The sequence below is a fragment of the Physeter macrocephalus genome, chromosome 20 (assembly GCF_002837175.3).
Source record: "Physeter macrocephalus isolate SW-GA chromosome 20, ASM283717v5, whole genome shotgun sequence".
In the NCBI taxonomy this organism is placed as follows: domain Eukaryota; kingdom Metazoa; phylum Chordata; class Mammalia; order Artiodactyla; family Physeteridae; genus Physeter; species Physeter macrocephalus.
Genome location: NC_041233.1, coordinates 25,372,060 through 25,395,802, shown reverse-complemented (window position 1 = coordinate 25,395,802; position 23,743 = coordinate 25,372,060). Strand labels below are relative to the sequence as shown.

Genomic DNA, 23,743 nt, shown 5'->3' with positions numbered 1-23,743 from the left:
AGCGTGGCTGCACCAATTTACATTCCCAGCAGCAGTGTCTCAATTGCTCCACATCCACACCAACAACTGATATTATCAGACTTCTTAATTTAGGAGCTTATAATAGAACAATTTGCAGTTCTCTGATGACTACTGAGATAGACCACCTTCTCACAGGTTTACTGGCCATTTGGATTTCCTCTCTTTTGAAGTGCCTATTCAAATTCTTTGCCCTTGTTTTTTAAAACTGAATAGACTTATCTCTTTCTTAGTGACTTGTAGAGGTTCTACTTTTTTTTTGTCTTATGCATCAGGCTTTACTTTTACTTAGGACGTGACTGCCATAAAAAACAAAGTCTAATCAAAGACAACATAATCAAGAACCTGAGAAGCTTTAACTAATCAAAAGTTATTATCTCTGATTACTTTACATAGGATAGGCCAAAATGTCTAGAAATTATTTGTAGGAGTATTAAGTGATACGTAAATATAACTTAAATTTAAAACGCTACTGAAATATGTAACAACACACATTTTTTTTTTAAGTTTGTATCCACTGTTATCTCCAAGCAAAGGTATTTAGTACACAATCCAGACTCATGAATGCTAAGGTCAGAATGTATCTGAATCCTTTCCATTCTGAAAAACAAAATTCAGAAGTCACAGTTTGATTAAAGATTATGTCAAAAATGCCTAACACCAATGAATAAAATCAACAGTAGGAAATTTTACTGTTGAAAAATGAAAAATTGAAATTTCAACTGTAAACAGAGCTTTATATTTAAAAAAAAAAAATTGCTCCTACAGTCAGTATTTTTCCTTTCCTAACAAGAGGATTATTCTGCTTAGCAAGAGAAGAATGTTTTAATTACTTACTTAATAAATGCTGGTGGCATATCTCTCTTCAAAATCTGATCCTCAGTGGTTTGAACAGTCTCTTTTCCAACCTACAGGGAAAAGAGATTCACAATTCAAATTTAAATTCTCAGACTTTTAAAACTATTATTTAAACATATTTGAAACACATACATTACACATACTCTATCATTGAAAATGCTAGATTTGAAGAAAATTTCTGGATTTTTTGAAATTATCAAGATTGCTCCCACATATGCTTCCATAATACACTTGGATAACAATATAGAGTGCAAACATAATGCATTAACCCTGTTCCAGAGTAATTAATTTGAAGGCATCATTGAGCACAGTGAGAAAAAAAAAATTCATCATTGAGAATATATATGTTTGTGTGTATTTATGTTTAATGACAAACTGCTACATCTCTGAAAGAGTACATGAAGTACATGAATCCAGTTAGGTAAGCTAAAATGTCTATTCAGAAAAAAACTGACATTACTGGAACTGGGAAAATATGTGAAACAATCATAACTCTGAAATTAGAAACCAAACATATGAAAGTACACAACTTAACTAGTAATCAACATGATGTTTTCCCTAATCATAGAGCAACTTAAAAGGAAATAATATATAATGCTAAATGTTGCAATGGAATAGTTTTACACCCTGCTGGTAGCAATGTAAAGTGGTATATTCTCTTTGGAAAATCATTTGCTAGTATGTGTTAACAGAGAAAAACGTCCTATCTAGGAATTCCACTTATGAGAATATACCCTATAAGCAATAATACCAAGTGTGGTAACCACAATATTTACAAAAATATTCACTATCATGTTAGTTAAAAAAGCAAAAACATTTTCAAAATAACTTATCCAACAATGAGGAACAGTTAAGTAAATTAAGATATACCTTCAGACTTAGTACTATGGAGCCATTAAAACAATGGTTATAAAGACTCAGCACTATGGGAAAATGTTTATGACATTATACTTCGTTTAAAAGGAGGAATAAAAAATAATAAATACACTATGATTACAACAAACCCAAAACTCATTATGTACAAGGCAAAATACTGAAAGAATATATAAAACAAAATGTGTTTATTAATGCTTGCAAAATTTTGAGTGAATTTGTATCTGTATCTCCTGTTTTCTAATTTTCTGAAATGTGTATATATAATTTTTGTAATTTAAAATGTAATATTAAAATGTTACTCTCAGTTACTTAAGTGTAATTATTTCCTACCTAAAAATTTTATTAATTATCTGTCAATTTATATAAATCTTCCCCAAAAGTAATGGCAAAAAATTTTAAAAACATAACAAAATACTGCCACACTAACCAGACTGTGTGCACGTACACATGTATTTATTATACCACAAATGGTATACATACTCGCTTTCTTTAAAATCATTCCTATGTAGGGCTAGGATGTCAATTTTTCTTTAACTATATCATATATTACAAAGCACTATAAAAGAAGTAAACTTTAATATAAGGAATAGTGAAATTTACCCTTTTATCAATATAAAGCTATTTAGGAATATTAAATCATAAATATAAACTACATTTTAATGCAGAAATCTGTGAAATTTTTAAAACCCAGAATGGAAAGTATCTCAATCCTATTATTTAACCGTTTAACTTTTATTGAGTTTAAAGAAGAAAAACGAGTTTAAAAAATTCCTAAATGCACAGTAAAGCAGCTAAAGCAAATAACACAATAAACTATTCTCAGGGAATACCAGTCAGGCATGAGTTAATAAATACAAGTTTTTTCTCTCAAGTTAACAGCTCAGAAAAAATCAAGACACATATACCACTGTGTAATAGCCAGTGCTTTTGTAGACAATGGACTGTCTGTATCATAATAAAACCCTTTCAAATCAGCAGCTGGTTCTCTAGAGCTTCTCAGATCAAAACATGACAGAATATTTCCAGATGTATTGTTCACCATAGTTTCTAACAAAACTCAGCCATTCAGAAAGCTGTGGGCCATGACTTCATGAAGGAAAAGATGAAGTGCAGCAACAAATCCACTAGTTCATACTAAGCATAAAGGGTCTAGAAGGATATTCACACTTAGAGCAATGGCAATTCCTTTTATTTTACACACCACGTGTACATATATAGAGAGAGCCAAAGAAAGACAGGGGCAGACAGAGAGAGAGAGAGAGAGAGTGAGCAAGCCAGGGGAGTGGGGAGAGTTCCTCTTATATCTCCTTTAGAAAGTATTCAGTTATTCAGTGTTATTAAACATTTATTGAATGCAACTACACGTGCCAGTCACTGTTCCAGGTACTTTAGACAGAACGGGAGTAAAAATAAGTTTCCTTCCCTCATGGAAGTTATATTCCAGTGGGAGCAGACATAGAGAGAGCACACAAGTAAATAAATAAATAAATAAACAAAATAATTCCAGGTAATAGTAAAGATGATGCTATAAAGAGTATGGGGTAGGAGTAGAGGGGGCCTACTTTAAAAAGTGTGGACAGGGCTTCCCTGGTGGCTCAATGGTTAAGAATCCACTTGCCAGTGCAGGGGACACGGGTTTGAGCCCCGGTCCGGGAAGATCCCACATGCCACGAAGCAACTAAGCCCGTGCGCCACAACTACTGAGCCTGCACTCTAGAGCCCATGAGCCACAACTACTGAGCCCATGTGCCACAACTATTGAAGCCCGCACGCCTAGAGCCCGTGCTCCGCAACAAGAGAAGCCACCGCAATGAGAAGCCCACGCACGGCAACAGAGTAGCCCCGGCAGTAGCCCCCACTCGCCACAACTAGAAAAAGCCCGTTACACAGCAACGAAGACGCAATGTTAGCCAAAGATAAGAATAAATTAAATAAATTTTTTTAAAAACTCAATAGTGGGCTTCCCTGGTGGCGCAGTGGTTGAGAGTCCGCCTGCCGATGCAGGGGGCGCGGGTTCGTGCCCCGGTCCGGGAAGATCCCACATGACGCGGAGCGGCCGGGCCCGTGAGCCATGGCCGCAAAAAACTCAATAGTGATAAAACAAACAATCCAATTAAAAAAAAAAACAAAAAACAGTGGACAAAGAAGTAACATTGGAGGTGAGATTCTGAAGCTGAAAAGGAACCACTCATGCAAGAGCTGGGAAAGAACAATCAAGAGGGAGAAGCAAGAAAAAGGCCCAAAGGCAGGAAAGTTTGGGTATACTAAAGGAGCCTTAAGGAGGCCAGAGTGGCTGAAGCTCAGTGAGCGGGGGAGGTGTGGTGATGAGGTTGGGTAAGAAGGCAAGGGTCATATCACAAAAGAGCCTGTTAGGCCAAGTTAAGGTGTTTGGAATCTTTCCTAAGTACAACAGGAAACAGGAGTGCTAAACAAGAGACTGACATGATTTTTTTTTTTTAAAGGTCATTTTGCCTGTTATAAGGAGAAGTGATCTTAGCAAGCAAGGAGAAGCAGAGTGACCAGTTAGGAAGCTACTGTAGTCATCCAGGGGAATGATGGTAGTGACTTCAAACAAGATGCGAAAGTGGACATGGAGAATTAGTTCTTTTGGAGGAAGAGCTAATGGGACTTGCTCTTGGAATGGGTGAAGTAGGGATTGGGGAGTGGACTGAGGGAAAGAAAAATTTAAAATAACACATAGGTCAATTAAGTAAAATGTCTTCAAAAGCAGCAATGCTAAAAGGCTGATGTATAGCAAAGATTTAACATGAAAGGATAAAACAATCATGAGTAAACCAGGCAAAACCACTGAAACAGTTTTTCAATAGCAACTATTCTGACCCCAGTAGAGGTAATTACTAAAGAATGAATTCTATTTAACTATTTTAGGTCTCTTTTGTAAAGGTAGGAGGTAGGTGAGGAAACAGAAATAGACAATAAAAACATACTCAAGGGCTACTTATTTTAAAACTATTTTTAAGTATTTAAGTGATGGGCACTAAATCTGATTTATTATTCTAAGCTGCATTCATTAACTGCAGGGATAGTATCCATAGTCACTTTGATCTTCAATACACTCAGCCTATAATTAGGTTACACACAATGAATGGTCCTGTTTTTAAGGCATAACACATGAAACGTGACTGTGTAGAATGAATGCCATTTTTACTTGGGGAATTGATTTTTGGCAATGCTGTCCAATAGAACTTTCTGTTATGATGGAAATGTTCTATTTACGTTCTATTTAATTTGTGCTATCCAATACAGTAGCCATTAGCCACTTGTGGCTACTGAGCATTTGAAATATGGCTAGTGCAACTGAAGAACTGAATTATTACTTTTATTTAATTTTCATTAATTTTAATCTTTTTTATTAACACTATGTTTTAAACAGCCATTTTAGGTTTACAGCAAAATTGAGAAGATACAGAGATTTCCCATATACTCCCCGCCCCCATACCAATAGCCTCCCCCATTATCAATGCCCCCCACCAGAGTGGTACATTTGTTACAACTGATGAACCTACCATTGACACATCATAATCACCCCCAAATTCATAGTTTACATTACATTCCACTCTTGGTGTTGCACATTCTATGGGTTTGGACACATGTATAATGACAGGTATCCGTGATCATGGTATGACACAAGGTTTTGCCCTAAAAATCCTGTGCTCTGCCTATTCATTCCTCCACCCCAAACCTCTGAAAACCACTGATCTTTTTACTGTCTCCATAGTTTTGCCTTTTCCTGAATGTCATATAGTTAGAATCATACAGTATATAGCCTTTTCAGGTTGTCTTCTTTCATTTAATTTGAATTTAAATTCCACACGTGCCTACAATACTGGACAGCTCAGGTCTATGGGACTTGCACTGTCTCCTAAAACTGGTCTTCCTGCCTCCAGACTTCCTTCTTCTAATTCACTCTTCACATGGCGCTAGATTAACCTTGATTTTTACCTTTGCTACGTGGTGTCTTCCGAGAAGAAGGGAGCTGGGCCTAGAGAGACAGCAGTTGCCACATGGAGGAGAGAGGAATCAGACAGCCCAAGCACAAAGAAGAGCACAGGCCAAGCCTCAAATGTTTGAGCACACGGTTGACTAGACAAGAAAAACAGGCTGGTGTGCCTTCAGCAAAGGAAATGAGGCTAGAAAGGAAAGCTGGAGTCAGCCTGGAAAGGGCTTTGTGTGCCAAGGGAAGGCAGAGAGGATTATGTAACTTAACCTGCCCATTTATTCAAAGGCTGTCATCCTTTGTTCTAGATCTAGATCTTTTCAATTCAGTGTTCTATCGCTGTATCAAGTATCAAGTCAAGAACTTCCAAAGAAGCCAGTTTCTAAGGATATGCAGGACCAGAAAGGCATCTTCTATGTGTAAACAGCTGGCAAAACCTACTGAGGAGAGCTGGAGACAAAACTTCCCGTTTTTTAAGCCATCGACCAGGAGATGACAGGAAATGCGCTTTCCTCCTCTCTCTCCCACTATCAAAACAAAAAGTTTCTACAGCAGCCATCTTTTCCAAATAAAAAGAGTAGAGCAATTCAGAAAGGGATTCACAAAATGCTCTTTAACTAGCAGGAATCTTCACGGCTTGTGGAAAAACATTATTCCTGGAGGTCGACCTTAGTATGGGGAAGCATGATTTCCTAGTACAGGCCACAACTTTGCAAACAAGCGGGAAGTGATCAACTTGACAAATGCTTCTCGAACTTGTGCAACACCAGGTCATCAAAATTCTTGGCTAGTTAAGCCAAATGTTTTTGCTACATACATGTTAAGAGCACATGCATGGGAATTTGGTGACGATTTCTAGTTCCAGCTTAGCTAATAAACGGCTTTGTAACCTCAAATAAATCATTTGATTACTCAATTATTTCTTCTCTACTACATGATCTCATTGGGGGTCTTCTTACTTGTCTACTGTGTGTTGGCCAAACTCCCTTTTAGCTCTCTGATGAAGAAAACTTACTTTTAAATTTATATTTTCTACCTTAAGTCCTCATTTTCTACCTCAAATTCTTTTGCAGAACAAGGTATAAAATGATTAATAAATACAAAGTTTAAAAGCTCTCACTTCCTACACATTTTATCTGTATGTTTTATGAGTGTGAGATTAAACTAAAGTAGATGGCTGATTTTCTTAACCTTAAAATAAGTCTTATTCCCTCTGAAAAAAAGACCTATATGTTAAAGGGCTTAAAAAAAACAAAAAAAAAAAGGGGGGGCTTCCCTGGTGGCGCAGTGGTTGGGAGTCCGCCTGCCGATGCAGGGGACGCGGGTTCGTGCCCTGGTCCGGGAGGATCCCACGTGCCGCGGAGCAGCTGGGCCCGTGAGCCATGGCCGCTGAGCCTGCGCGTCCGGAGCCTGTGCTCCGCAACGGGAGAGGACACAACAGTGAGAGGCCCGCGTCGGGGCCTGGGCCCCGCACGGGGAGAGGACACAACAGTGAGAGGCCCGCGTACCGCAAAAAAAAAACAAAAACAAAAAAACAAACAAAAAAAAAAAACGCAGAGAACAGAATGACAAATAGGTCTTAGTTATAGTCTTAAGTTCTCAGCAGGTTTTCCAGGTCAGCATTTAACAACAACCCTTTCAAAGTAATCTAACTTTACAGTAAATACATTTTATTGCTTCCAAACTTTATTCCACTGCTGAAACTCAGATTTGTTGGTTCTATTCACTGCTAAAATTATATCTTTTATTTTCTTCTTCAGAGAATTGCTTCTAACTCCTGAGGCCCAATTCCATTCAATTCAATAAACAGGGAGTAAGTGCCAACCATGTGTCCGCTAGGTGGTGGGAAGAGAATGAGATAAGAAATAAAGCATCCTTAGACATAGAACTGAAATAATGGTAGTGAATGAGTAAAAGGCCTGGGAGCATTTTTAGGGGGCTTGGCAGGAAGACGTTTCTTTTGAAGAGCTCTTACTTTGTTCTGCAGTTAATTTAAATACCTTTTGTTCACTACATGACTTTAGTTCAGAATTCTATGTGAGAGGCCTTTTGTCTTCTGCTGTTGTTATTACTCCTTTTATCACAATCTACTCGATTTGGTTCAGTAATTCAGTAGAGAGATTTGGTTTCTTTCCAGCAAAAAAAAAAAAGGCTTGGCTGGTTCAAGTCACTACCCAGACTAAAAAATATGTTAATGTAGATGTCTCCCTTAGCTAGACTAGGTATAAGAAAACAGGAAGACAAAAAACAGCCGGGAGGACTTGTGTTAGCGATTTGTACAGTATAAGTGGTAACTATACAGCATTATGTTAAAAAGGTGGCAGGGAGATGGTAATCAACAGAAGTTGCTAATGTATTTAGACAAGAAGATACAAATGATGAAAATGTAAGCCTAACTTAAAGTTACAGTAGGCCAAGCCAAGCTATGGGGTCAACTGACTGACCAACTGATTATGACCAGACAAGGGAATGTGCATCCATCTGCCTATGAGTTTGGCTCAAATCAGTGTTTCTTATGGCATAAGTATCAATCTATTATACTGAACAGCCATTCTGATAGGCAGCTGTGTCCAGTACCACGTGTGGGTCATACAAGGATAATAATAATGTATGTGACCCAACATCAGCAACACTTTTGGTTGTTTTCCTGCAGTGCTTGGTGATGGATTTGTGATCTATCCACCCCCTCACTGGTACCTTTTGTATCATTCACAGAGGACACACCAGAGCCAAGTGTTTAAAAAAGCCATATATACCAGAAAAACCAGGACTCTCTAAGCTACTCTGATTTCCAACTCACTCATTCATTTAATCAAGCACTTATTGAGAACTTCCCATCTGGCAGGCACTATGTACAACACTGTGTGTGATGGGAATACAAAAAATAAGTGAGGGCTTCCCTGGTGGTGCAGTGGTTGAGAGCCCGCCTGCCGATGCAGGGGACAAGGGTTCGTGCCCCGGTCCGGGAAGATCCCACATGCCGCGGAGCGGCTGGGCCCGTGAGCCATGGCCGCTGAGCCTGCGCGTCCGGAGCCTGTGCTCCGCAACGGGAGAGGCCACAGCAGTGAGAGGCCCAAGAACCGCAAAAAAAAAAAAAAAAAAAAAGTGAGACTCAGGCCTTGCCCTTCAGACAGGACAAATGCTTAAACAAATCATTGTAACACAGGGTAATGCTCTAACAAGAGTTATATCCAAGTTTCACAGAGGAAAAGAAACTCTAGTTAGGCTGATAAGAGTTCTCCAGGAATAATGGGATTTGGGGAAAAAAGGAGAGGTTTCCAATAGCGGAGTAGCATATGTGAAAGTATGGCCAGTTCAGGGAACACAGACCCACCTGGCTGGAATGCAGGGTATTGGGTGGAGAAGAGGTATAGAGAATAGGAAGTTGAAGAAGCAGAAAGATACCACATCAGGGAGGGCCCTGTGTGCAATGTGCTTAGACTTTACTCTCTAAGCAGTGGGAAATTATTTCATGGTTCTAAGCAAAAGACATTCTTAGGTTTACATTTCAACAAGATAAACTCAGCAGCAAGAATGGAGCAGAGGGAAGAAAACTAGGAATACAAGTTCACTTGTTAGTTCATTTATTCAATCAAATATTTATATAACATACCAGTGCCAAGTATTAAGACAGTGATGAAAAAAATACACATGGCCCCTGACGTCACAGAGCTTAGAGTCTTAGTGAAAGATGAACTAAAGCAGCAGCAGTATGGATGGATATGAGGGTAGATGTAAGAAATCCATCTACATGACACTCAGTCCACATAGAGGGTAATGGAGACAGCCAGACTCCTGACTCAAGTGACTTGGTAATACATGCAATGGAGGAAGAAAGCCAGCTCTAAGAAAGAAACTAATCAGAAAGTATGGGATGTTCAGATGGAGAAAAGGAAATGTTAGAGGAGGAATCATAGAGATGGTTCCTCTGTTTACTTGCCTGGGCTGAAGAAATAGATTGCGGCTGGTGGAAGAACCAGCTGATGAAAAGTGCCGAGAAGGGAACGTCTGAGAGTGGGATGGGGGAATGGTAGAACTGTGTGTCATGAAAGCCAAAGGAATAGAGAGTTTCAAGAGTGTCAACCGCTAGAGAGAGGTTAATGGTTTCTAGTATATTCACAGAGTTATACAACCATCACCACAATCAATTTTTGAACACTTTCATCACCCCAAAAAGAAACTCATTAGCAGTCACCCCCTTCATTTATCCCCAGCCTTTCCCCACTTCCATCCAGCCTTAGGCAACCACGAATCTACTTTGTCTCTATAGATTTGTCTATTCTAGATATTTGATGTAAATGAAATCATACAATATGTGGTCTTTAATGAATGGTTTCTTTCATGTTGTAGCATGCATCAGTACTTCATTGCCTTTTATTGCCAAATGTGCCACTGTATGGTTATACCACATTTTGTTTATCATTCATCAGCTGATGAACAACTGGATTATTTCCACTTTTTAGCTATTTTGAATAATGCTACTATGAACATTAGTGTAAATGTTTTTGGGTAGACATATGATTTCATTTCTCTTGAGCATATACCTAGATGTAGAATTGCTGGATCATATGATAACTCTATGTTTAACCACCTGACAAACAGCTAGACTGTTTTCCAAAGAGGCTGTACCATTTAACATTCCAACAGGCAGTGTATGAGGGTTCAAATTTCTCCACATCCTTGGCAATACTTGTTATTATCTGCCTTTCTTATTACTATAATGATTCTAGTGCAGTGCTGTCTCACTGTGGTTTTGATTTGCATGTTCCTAATGGCTAATCATGTTGAATATCTTTATATGTGCTTATTGACTATATGTATATCTTCTTTGGAAAAATGTCTATTTAAACCCTTAACTCAGGGGAATTCCCTGGCGCTCCAGTGATTAGGACTCTGCGCTTTCACTGCTAAGGGAGGGCAACTAAGATCCCACAAGCCAAGCGTGCAGCCAATAAATAAATAAATAAACCATTTACTCATATTTTAATTAGGTGATGTGTCTTTTGCAAATACTTTCTCCCAGTCTGTGAGTTTTCTTTTTGTTTTCTTGATAGTGCGTTTTGCAGCACAAAAGTTTTTAATTTTGATGAAGTTCAATTTATCTATTTTTTTCTTTTGTTGCTTGTGCTTTTGATACAGTATCTTAGGTTTTGCCTAACCAAGGTCACGAAGATTTATTCCTTTGTTTTTTAAAAATTCTATACTTTTAGCTCTTACATTTAGGTCCATGATCTGTTTGGTGTTAATTTTTGTGTATGGTGTAAGGAAAGGGTTATTATTTTGTTTAAATAGGAGAAAATTAAGCATGTTGATAGGGTGAAAGAAAGGAGGCAGGAAACAAGACCCTGATTATGAAGCAAGGTCTCTGAAGAGGCAGGGATAGAATCTGAAGAGTAGGTAGAGAGACCAGCTTTTACCAGAAAGAAAGCCACCTCTTCCTCAAGAGGCAAAGGGGGTAGTGGGAGAAATAAGCGGAGATACGGAGATAACTATAACTGTAGAGTCTATGGGCTATATGTTCTTCTTAGGAATTTACAAGGCATATTAATATATTTAAGGATCTAAGATAACCTTCAGACAAGAAATCGGTTTAATTTTGTTTAATCCATTATTTTCCAAATTCATTTGACCAAGAATTATTTCTTTTCTAACACCTACTAACCTATGGCAGAATTAGAATTTGTAGGATATACTTAGGTGACCTAGGCCAGGAGTTGCAAACTAGTGGCCTCTGTGCAGAATTTGGGCCAAGGGTGATTTTTGTTTGGTCCTTTTTAAAAACAAAAACAAAAAACTTCACAACGATTCAAATTTCTGACATCTCTTGAAATATCAAAAGATTTGGCCATATGAGATCTGCATTCCAGTAAGGAAACAATGTGCAGGAACCCAAATGTTCCATATGGGGAATATACTTTCTGCATCACTCCCTGAAATCTTAACATCCAGACCATTTCACTTGTTTATGTCACTGCCTGGTCCCTGTGAGTATTTGAGTTTTTCACTCTGGTACTAGGCAACCCTCTCAGTGTCTACACAGTGAAAAGTTCCTGAAGCCACTCTTAGAAAATCCTTATCCAGCTCGTCTCTAAATACTTTCTAAAAGTGCTCCTCTTGTGAGAGCTATGAGAAAGACTGAGAAGTATTTACGTCAGGAATGACAAAATGGGAGTGTATGGGGCAAATGCAACCCACAGACCTATTTTGTTTAACCTGCTCAGTATTCTTTTTAAATGGGAAATTTCACATTGAAAGAAATAGAGATTTCCAGATTTTATTGACTATCAGGAAGATCTGGTAACACTAGGCCCTGTTTCCATATGGCAACAATAAGCTGAAGATAGCAGTTTTCTTCAATCAGGGCCTGCATTTTTCAATTTACCACAGTCCCTACCACTCCCTGGTGCCCTATAACCCACCTGATTCACTATTTGACCCTGCAGGTATTTGAATTTGTGCCACCTGATTTAGCAAAAAGATTCCGTTCTTAATTAGCACAGTACAGGAGGCAAGCTCTGCAATATCATGAGTGTCATGTAAAATTTTACTTATGCCTCAGCTATCTCACTAATAATGAAACATCCCACTCTCTCCCCAATATATAGCCACATCAAAAAAAAAAAAAAGACTGGAAGGAATTACAACATGGAGAGTAGACCTTCAGATGATTTTTGTTTTCTTCTTAATCCTTCTCCAACTTTTCAGATTTTTTAAAAAATGAGTATGCAATGCCTTCATAATCAGAAAAATATACGCTAAATTTCTAAAATGTACCAACAATATTCTTGGTACACAACAATCTATAAAGTGAGACACCACCAGTGCCTAAAAGGTTCAAATTTTGACCAACTGCCAAAAACTTAAATGTGCATCAATAAGAACACAATCAAACGGGTTAAAGAGCAGGTGAACTACATGGGTGGCAAGTTCTAATGTCAAGCAAGCTCATTTGATGCAACATACTTTCCTTACAACTAGTGTTAAGCTGCCTTGGCAGCAGCTGCTTATTCTAACACAACATGAGATTGAGTGTATCAGTTAAGGCTAGATAAATGTTAGCAGAGAAGCCCTACTCACCAGATCCCTATTTATGAAGATACTGTGGGCAGGCTTCCAATTTGCAAATACTTTATTCTCTCCCTCAACTCAGGATTCTTCTGTAGACACAACCACAGACACCTGTGCTCTGCGTGGCCACCAATTTAACAAGCAAGCAAATCATCAGCACAGGAAACTTCTCCCCATCACCCACTTTCTCCCACAATTAACTCGGAAAGATCTTCCATTCTCTTATTTTCATTATTTCTTCAACATACCTATAAACTAATCCTCTATGGCTCTATTAAGGTGACTAGCTGGGCTCCCACAGGCCATTAAACAAAAATCATGGATTAAAAGCTTAAAAAAAAAAAGAAAGCTAAATATTGCTAAGAGAAATTAGGGCAACTCTACCATCTGTCCTGTCTCATACATGATTATAAGGAAATAATGCATACGAATGTGTTTGTACACTATTAAGGTGTTATCAAATGCAGGATGTCTCTGTGCTATATAAATGTTTAGTCCCTTAAGTATCCCAGAGGCCCCATCAGCATCAAAACAGTCTGTATCTTCCTCACTGCCCTCTAACCAAATCTGCTTTTCTCAAACATTCCACAGAACTTAAAATACACTCTTATTTTTCTTGTTTTTCTACTTTAATAGCTAGATGTACTTTTTTTTAGCAAATGCATTTTTTTCTTAACAGATTTAGTTCACAAATGTGAAGGATTTCAATTACATTGCAGCTTTTGCAGATAAGCCTGGGTATATAACATATCGTCTGTAACACTGTCCATATGGAAAAATAACTCCAAACCGATTTGTAAATGAATTTTGAAACATCGCCCATTTTTATGTTTGGAAAACTGAGACGGAAGGCCCATCCTGGAAGGTAACATAGAGTGGTGGGAAAAGAACTGGGGCTTTGGAATGAATCTTACCTCACTCTGTTATTACTAGTTCTGTGTCCTGGGGCAAGCAACAATCTCTTTAAGCCTCAGTCTCCTCATCAGTAAAATGGAAAAAGTAAAATGTCTCTCATGGCTAAAGGATATAGTAATACACACGTTAATCACCTAATACATACGCATCTTCCACGGCCTGAAAGATAACAGTGCTAAATAAACATTAGTCATGTTTTCTTTCCCTCTGCCATTGCGGTACTCATTTGTGACTTCCAATTTGTCCTTTAAAAGAAAAAAAAAATTTTTTTAATTGACACATGCTATAAGTCAGGAGCCCCCTTATTACCTCATTAAATCCTTTTAGCAACTCTATGAGGGAGGTACCACTGCTATCTCATTTTACAGATGAAGAACAGAGGCACAGAGAGGTTAACTGATTTGCCTAAAATCACTCAGATAGTGGTGCTGACTTCAGCATATCCATGCTCTAATCTTAAGCCACTATACTGTTTTTCAAAAATGAGGAAAACAAATTTAATGATGCCTAAAATTTTCTGCTGTAATACTGCATGATTTTACAATTCTTTGGAACTTTCCGATGGCAAGAAGGATAAGAAAACGTCAAGCTCACAACCAGGCAAATATAAAAACTTCAAGCTCACAACGGGAAAATATAAACCATCAAGATGCAGTTTAAACTACTGATGTCCAATTGTTTGATTTTCCTTCCCAGAAGCTGGAAGGTTTCCACAACAACATGGGTCAGGCTCACTAGGGGTTCAGCTGCTTAAGCTCCTTAACTGTTATTTGCTTAGAGATGATCAACTGAGTCAACCTGGCTGCAACTAGCTTTCAAAATTGAACCAGGACTAACAATGCAACCTTTTTTTTTTTTTTTAATAGGTGTGGTCAAAACTTGAAATGGTAACCCAATGGCAAAAGTAAGTATTGTTACTTCTTTTGGGAACCATCCTGCTTGGTAAATGGAGATTATTCAGACTCACTTTTACAGTATAGTAACTGAATTTGGCTCTAAGCTGTAATAGACACTCTGATCCATTAAATTAGGGCCATAAGTAAAATTACTCTATTTCTTAGCCCAAGCTACAAACACACTTCTTACAAGCAGCCAGAACTGGAAATTCAATGTTTTGTAATATCAATGTGTCAAATGGTTAAGGATGCCAATTATAATGCTCATAGGAAAAACTCCTGTTTTATGGTACCTAGAAAATCCCCAAAGTTTTACCTTTAGGCTTTTCTTTTTAATGTTTTTACTTTTTCTTCTCAACAAATACAAATATAATTTAGTGTGACTACATATGGGCTGAACACAGACTTAATTCTAAACATGCTGAAAAGTGAAGTAAGAGAACAGCTACAGCACATCCAGACAAAACTGGCTAAGATGTACAGACAGAAAAAAGCTATCAACCATCCCCAGCGATACTAGTCATGTTTGTGCCTTTTGCAGATTGCATTTCATCACCATTCTTCATATAACATTAACAAATTAGACATAGCCTCTGTCAAACCAACAGAAAGACTTTTACAGGAATATTAAAGTTGATTTCCTTTTGTTTCACTTGCTTCCTAATACAAACTATCAATGATGCAGCCTAGATGTTCAACAGTTGCCACAGACAACTAAACCTTTAGTAAGTTCTGGCTCTACCATCTTAGATAACTTATTCCCAGTTGGGCAGAAGGAAGAAATAGAATTAGAACTGAGAGAATTACAGCATAATAAGAGCCCATTCATCAATTTTTTTATTTGGGGGGGTGGCTTTGTTTTGTTGTTGTTATTGTTTTAAGGAAAGTAAAGACAATGCTGGCAATGCACCTAAACACTAAATTACATTCCTTTTATCTTCAGTCCTTACTAAATATCAAGTTCACTAGTAATGGTTCATCACAGAACAATACAAGTCTATATTTAGTTCATAGATAGAAACCATCCCAAACTGAGAGTTGGTGATGAAATGCAATCTGCAAAAGGCACAAACATGACTAGTATCGCTGGGGATGGTTGATAGCTTTTTTCTGTCTGTACATCTTAGCCAGTTTTGTCTGGATGTGCTGTAGCTGTTCTCTTACTTCACTTTTCAGCATGTTTAGAATTAAGTCTGTGTTCAGCCCATATGTAGTCACACTAAATTATATTTGTATTTGTTGAAGGTATAACAGTAGAGAATCCCTGGAGATTGACAGAGAATGTGGAAGGTTTTCATTGTTGAATTTGTGTGAATTCCTACCTTAGCAGGTAGTTTCTATAAGCCTAGTAATCAACAAATATACTAAAGGCTTAAATAATCATCACACAATTAGGTAATCCTCCTTTGGACAAATCCAAGTTCTCTCTCCAGGGTGTATAAACTTCATCAATTGCTAGGTGGACATGGTGTAAGTAAACTCCCTACGAATTCTTCTATATAGCTGATCCCATCAAAAAATATTACTCAGTGGTGTTATAGTCTTTCTCTTTCTTTTTTAATAGAAGAGAAGTAAACCAGAGATCTTGAAGGTGTCTCTGGTATCCTTACATTTTTAGATTGGTTCATTCTTTAAATTATGTTCTAAGAATTCTGTGTGTAAGGCAATGTGCAGGTGATACTTCCTCAGGTGACATAAAGATGCACAGTTGGGAAGTTTATGGCCTGGAATAGCATCAGAACATAAATGACTCTGGTGAGTAATAACGGGGAGATAGAACTTAGCACTACCGGGGGCACGTGGACAGAGAGCTCAACCAGTTGCTGAGATAAGGGCAGATTTCAGTATTTGAGCTGAGCCTTAAGGCATAGATAAAATTTCTGGAGGGAAGAAGGCATCTTAGATGGAAGGAAATGCAGCATGTACATAGAGGCAGAGGTGAGACAACCTGGAGTTTGTTCATGAAACAGCCAGCAGTCCTACTGGGCTAGTACAGGCTTCATGGGAGGGGCAATATGGTGGAGCAGGACCAGCAATGAATTCTGATTTTGGCTTTTCCACCGCCAAAGGTACCTGCCTTAGACATATTGTTGATTGCATCTGAGAATACATTTTCTCATTTTTAAAACGAGAGAGTTGGATCAGAAGATCTCTGAGATCTTATTTCCAACTTTATAACTCTATGACTCTAGATTGAGGGTTAGCAATTTTTTCCATAAAGGGCCAGAGAGTAAATAGTTTAGGCTTTGTGGGTCATATGGTCTCTGCCACAACTTCTCAACACTACTGTAGTGTGAAAGCAGTCACAGAAAATATGTAAATGAATGGGCATGGCTGTGTTCCAATACCGCTTTATTATGGATATTAAAATTTTAATTTTATATAATTTCATGTGCAGCAAAACATTATTCTTCTCTTGACTTTTTTCAAATACTTGAAAATGTAAACACTATTCTTAGCTCCTGGGCAATACAAAATTTGGCCCACAGGCTGTAGGCTGGTTTCTCCACTCCACAGAGAAATAAGAACAGAAAGGGCTAGCGTGCAATAGCCCTCAAGAGCTAAATAAGATAGACAATATTGTACTATAATTATATAATGTGATAAATATCACAACAGCAATCATATTGCAATACATAAATGTATCAAAGAAACATTGTATACCTTAAATTTTAACAATATTATAGCAAATATATTCAATTTTTAAAAAGAGCTAGAAAAAGGAATTTAATTTAGAAAACAATGGGAGGAGGTGCCAATTTCTGGGAAGAAAGTGTTGAGATCAGAGTTGTATTAGAAGCTTTACGTGGCAATAATGGATGGGAATGAGAGATCAGTAGATAACTATCAAGAACTGAAAATATTAAAGCCTAATCTAGGCTGGTAGCTTTGAGAAAGGAGAAAAAAAAAGATATGGAAGAATCAACAAAATACTGCTTGAAAAAAAGATGAGGAAAAGGTTTATTTCATGAACGTAATAAAAGAGGTTAATTTCCAGACAAGATGGGGGGCGGGGGAAAGATGATTTTTGCATTGCCATTCCTCAGTGCCTTCAGTAGAGTATATGACTGCAGCAGACTGAGGAATTTGCCTTTTTGTGGAAGCTTTCAAACAAACAGCCCAAGTTGGAATTTCCAGTTCCAAGATAAGAGTTCTTGGGTATATATCAGGTAAAATGTAGCCTTCATGTTTTGGTTTTAGAGATGCAATAGATATGGCAGTTTTAGAGATAACGTTTATTTATTTATGGCTCCTTTTACTCCAGAGAATTTTCAGCAGCCTTCACAAATTAGGAAAGAGTATTCATCCAGTGTACCTAGATATATCATTGCCTTGAGAATTTTAAAATCACCCTGCTGACCGTGACTCAGAATTTATATCTATCTTTCCTTGCTCTGACAGAGGAAAAAACTGCACTGCTGCAAATACAACCAATTTAACATTCAAGTATCTATCAAATGTGAGTAATCCAACTCGATGGAAGCACTACATGCTTTCTAGAACTCAAATTTGGAAGCTGAGTGGGGCTGGAGCAAGAAGGGGTGCAAACAGAGGTGCACACAGTAGCTCTAACTCATGGTAAAATTTGATAGGAAACACAGTCAAGTCTCACAGAAACACAGCAAAAGGAGACATTAATTTCAACTAAGCAGCCTGGACAGAGCTTCACAGAGAAAGTGACATCAACACTGGGCCCATTTTAACACGACAGGAAGAATAATTCCAGGCAGTGAGAATAGCGCAAATAATAACAATAAAAAGACATGGGAAAACACTGGACTTATTTTTTTACCTCAAAAGTGGTACACGTTTATTGTTAGGAGACAAACATGAATTATGGTAAGAAAAACAAAAAATTTTAACCTGAAACCCCACCACTCAATCCCACCACATTTTAGTATATGCTCTTTCACATATAAAATAATACAAAATGGGATTATTCTAAACATATCCACCTCCTGTTTTTTGCATAACATCTTAGCATAGATATCTTTCCATGCCAGCTCAGAATATACATTGGAATGATTAAAAACCACTGGCATACCTGAGTTCAAGGGTAAGTATAGCCCTTCCCTTACAGACGTTCCTTTGAGCTCCCAATTTCAATTTGATCTTTTCTTTGTCTTTTTCCAAGATTTTTCTTGTGTCCACATGAGAACAAAAAGGTATGGGTATAACTTGTGTCAATAAAATCGTTGTTGACTTCTTTTAAATTTGATAAGGACTCTAGGTTTTCTGTCCTGCATTTCAAAGTGATCTCATTTGTATAATTAAAATACTTAAGCTCTGGTCCTGCCACTTACTAGCTCAAGGCTCTATGAGCCTTAGTTACCCCACCTGTAAAATGGGAGTAATAACCACATAAAATAAATAAAATAATTTGTTTTACTGATGTATTTTTGACATTGAGAATACTATAAATCCAAATGTAAATTAAGTAATAAAGAGGCTGTCTCTAGAATTTGGCCCCTCTTTATCTGCCTTCTTCCCACTGCTTGAGGCAACCTTTACCATCTTAGATGGATGGCTCTCCAGCTCCTGTGTCTCACTTGCCTATCTATCTCCTCGCCACTATCAGGGATATCTTACCAAAACCCAAAGCTATCCACGTTATACCTCAGCTTAAAATCCCCCCATTGCCTGACATCCAGTGCTTAGAATGTTCCCCTTCTAGAAATTATCCTATAAATGTACTTGCACATGCATAAAATGACATATCTATGTCATTCATTGCCACACTGTCTGAATTAGTAAAAGATCATAAGTAACGTTAGGTCCTTCCACAAGGGTCTAGTTAAATAAATTGTTACAACCACCAATGGATTATAATATGTAACTATCAAAAGAAGAGAAAGCTTGTATATAATAAGCTACAAGGATATACTGTAATACAGCACAGGGAATATAGCCAATATTTTATAATAACTATAAATGGACTATAACCTTTAAAAATTGTGAATCCCTCTATTATACACCTATAACATATAATATTGTATGTCAACTATACTTCAATTTAAAAAAAAAGATGGGACTTCCCTGGTGGTCTAGTGGTTAGAACTCTGCACTTCCACTGCAGGGGGTGCAGGTTTGATCCCTGGTCAGGGAACTAAGATCCCACATGCCATGCAGCACAGCCAAAAATTAAAAATAAATAAATATAAAATAAAATAAAAAAGAAGAGAAAGCTCTATACAAACTGATAAGAAATGTTCTCCCAAATATGTTAAGGGAAAAAAAAATCAAGGAACACAACAGCATAACATGTCATCTTTTGTATAAAAGAGGAATACATATTGCCTAAATATGCATAACTATCTCTAGAAACACACCCAAGACATTTGGTTTCCTTTGTCCATTAGTTTCCTATGAGGAGGGAAACCAGGTGGCTGGAGTTCAAGGGTGAGAGGGAGACTATTCACTATATACCTTGCTGTACTTTTTAAATTTTGAACCAGGTAAATTTTTCACTTATTCAAAAATTGAAGGTTTTGTTTGTTTGTTTAGTGATTAATATGGCATGTAAGTCCCTTTACAAACTAGCACAATCTACCTAAATAGTGTCATCACTAAAGCTTCCCCACTCCCTATTGTACATTCACACCTTTCTATCGTTTCATTCTCTCTGCTCAGAAGGCTTTCCAGTTTTTCTCTGGCTGGCAAACTCCCTCATGCTTCAAACACTGCCTCTCTAAGACAGAATGAACTCCCCCTCCTATCTTCCCAACTTATTCTTCAAAAGGGCCTTTGGACTTTGATTACACATTTGCTCCCTGGCATTAGAAGCTGGGCTCACAATCATCCATGAGTCCATCAGAAGCTTATACCCCTTCAGGGACAGAGTCCAGACCTCAGAAGGCATTAAAAGTATGATGAAATGGCAGCATTACTCACCTTAGCCAAAAGCTGGGAGCAACCCAAGTGTCTATCAACAGATGAATGGATAAGCAAAATGTGATATACACATACAATGGAATATTATTCAGCCTAAAAAAGGAAGGAAATTCTGACATGCTACAACATGGATGAAATCTGAAGACATTATGCTAAGTGAAACACACCACTCACAAAAGAACAATACTGTATGATTCTACTTATACAAGGTACCTAGAGAAGTCAAATTAATAGGGATGGAGAGCGGAATAGCAGTTGCCAAGGACCCAAAGGAGGGAGAAATAGGAAGTTAGGGTTTAATGCATACAGAGTTTCAAATGGAGAAAATACAAGGTTCTTGAGATGGTGGTGATGGCTATACAAAAATGTGAATATACTTAATGCCACAGAACTGTATACTTAAAAAAAAGTTAATACAGTAAATTTTATGTTACATATATTTTACTGCAATAAAAAACTTTTAAAAATGAAAGAATCAGCGACTTCTACAATCTCAAGACCGTAATGTTATCCTGGCATTTCATCAGATTTTAAAAGTGCCTTTCTAGGGACTTCCCTGGTGGTGCAGTGGTTAAGAATCCACCTGCCAATGCAGGGAACACGGGTTCGAGCCCTGGTCTGGGAAGATCCCACATGCCGCAGAGCAGCTAAGCCTGTGTGCCACAACTACTGAGCCTGTGCTCTAGAGCCCACAAGCCACAACTACTGAGCCTACGTGCCACAACTACTGAAGCCTGGGCGCCTAGAGCCTGTGCTCTGCAACAAGAGAAGCCACCGAATGAGAAGCCCACACACCGCAACGAAGAGCAGCCCCCACTTGCCGCAACTAGAGAAAGCCCACGCGCAGCAATGAAGACCCAACGCAGCCAAAAATAAATAAATAAATTTATTTTTTTTTAAAGTGCCTTTCTACTTTCATCCTAGTATTAAGCTCTTGTAGTTCCTTACATTCCAAGATGTTTTTCATTAAATAAGAAAATAAAAGAGAGAATAAAAAGCAATCTTTTTTAAAAAGTATGATGAAAGAGCAAGAGACTACAATACCGACAAAAAATTTTGAAAAAGATACGATTCTAGAAGTAAAAAATACTGCCATTTAAATTAAAAACTCAGTGTCTGAATTAAATGGCATATTAGACCCAGGTGCATGAGAATTAGCAAATTGGAAGACCTGAAAAAATAACCATATGGAAAATATAAACTGTTCAGAGATACAGAGGATAGAGAAAGTCCAATATTTTTCTAATTACACTTCAAAAGGGTGAGAATAAAATGAAGGAAGAGGAGAAAATTCCAAGAGATAATGGCTAAGAATTTTCTACGACTGATAAAAGAAATCAGCCCTCAAAATCAGGGAGCCCAAAAAATCCCAAGAAAGATAAATAAGATCTTAAAAGCCCCAGTGAGAAAAAAATCATTATTTAGAGGAAAATAACAATTAGACTGATGGCAGATTTGAATGCAGAAAACACTGGAATAATATTTTCAAAGCGCTGGGAAAAAATTACTATTAGCCCAGTTTTGTATATCCAATGAAATTATCTTTCAGAAAAGATGGCAAAATAAAAGATATTTTCAGACAAATGAAACTTAGAGTGTGTACTGCCCAAAGACCCACCTAAAGATATTAGTGTAGGACAGACTTCAGGAAGAATGGAGGTCTGTTCATTGTTTCTCTTATATCTCAAAAAAAGTGGTAAACATATAGGTAAATGGGGAAAAAAGCAACTGTATAATACAACAGTGTCTAATTTGTGGGGTGAAAAAAAATCAAGAGAGAAACAAAATCTTAGACAACCATATATAAGGGGACAGTGGAATTACAAGTATTTTACCATTTTATTCAAGTAGAAAGTAAAGATGCCAATTAATTTAAGACTTTGAAGTTAAATATGCATGTTAAAAATTTTCCAGAAAACCACTGAAAGACTAGAAATAACAGGTATACCTTCCAAACTAGTAGTTAAGGTCCCCTGACCTTTACATTCAACTCTATTACTCCTATATCAATAGGACATCTGAAAGAGATTCTATCCCTCCTTTCAGGCTAGAGATACTAACCTCTTCCAGTATCCAGCATAATATGTAATCATTAAATATTTGTTAAATTAATTTGGCTGTTCCAGAACAAGATAAATTCTATTTCACAATGCATTGTACTTTTTAACTCTACCTGGAAGGGCCAATTCCATTTACTTTAGTGACTACCCCTTCAGTTTTTTCTTTTTTAGAAAATAAGACAATGAATGTTTGGGATAAATCCCAAATCCTAAGTCCCAATTTTTGCTTCTAAACTGGGGTGGAGGAGGGGAGAGATACAATTTTACTCTCACTATTGCTGCAAACAAAGGAGATATCAATCATAAATTCAGATGTCTGAATTTTTCATGGGAAACTCGCAATCAAAGGCTTAGGCACCTAAACTGTGAATGATATTTTCCCCACAGTTGATAAAACTGTATATTCACAACATATGGAATTCTACTGAAAGCTTTCACTGGCACTTTGCCTTGTTGAGTAAAAGTTAGAAGTTATACTTAGACATTAAAAAAAAAAAAATCAACACTGCTTTTTCATTAGACTAACATTTAAAATATGACTTAAAAATCATGGAAAAATATATTAATATGTCTAACACTCACTGAAATCTTTATAAAAATATATTAATATATCTAACACTCACTGAAATCTTTAACTATGTGTCAGGCATAGTTCTAAACATTTTTACAAACTCGTTAATCTTCACAATAATCTTCACAAGTCAGATACTATGATTAGCTTTGTTTTACAGATGAGGACTATGAGAAACAGAAATTAAATACTTTCTCCAATGTTACATACTTTGCAGGTGTCAGTCAGTGGTAGGATTTAAACCTCAGGAGTTCAGCTCTAGAGTCTTTACACTTAACCATTATACTATAGGTGATTTATCTTATATCTATATCTAAAGTCTGACTTTGGTATTTGCTAACTCATACCAGATGCACTTTGCCAAAGTTGGCTATTCTGTTCATTTGCAAAGCATCAAAGCTAATAGAGAATCCCAAACCCATGTTCTATATTTCTTTAAACTTAAATATCCTGCATAATCCTATGTTGGGCAGGATTATCCCCATCTGCACTCCAGGACTCTATGCCTGGAATTTATTCATTCAGGAAACATGAATTGGATGATCCTACTGCATGCAACACCCTGTGCTAAGCAATGATTTACTGCTGCTTTCCTAATCGCAGTTAAATTTCACCAAGATTCACCCACAGC

General features: G+C 37.3%; 1 protein-coding gene across 4 annotated transcripts in view; it reads right to left on the bottom strand.

Annotated features, from left to right (window-relative positions):
* The window catches only part of VCL (vinculin), a 109,745-nt gene that overhangs the window by 75,401 nt on the left and 10,601 nt on the right, over nt 1–23,743 (bottom strand). For all 4 annotated transcript variants that reach the window (XM_028480844.2, XM_024132160.3, XM_028480845.2 and 1 more), the window contains exon 2: nt 856–926. In XM_028480844.2, the coding sequence (XP_028336645.1) occupies nt 856–926 (71 nt within the window). The remainder of the gene's footprint in view (nt 1–855; nt 927–23,743) is intronic.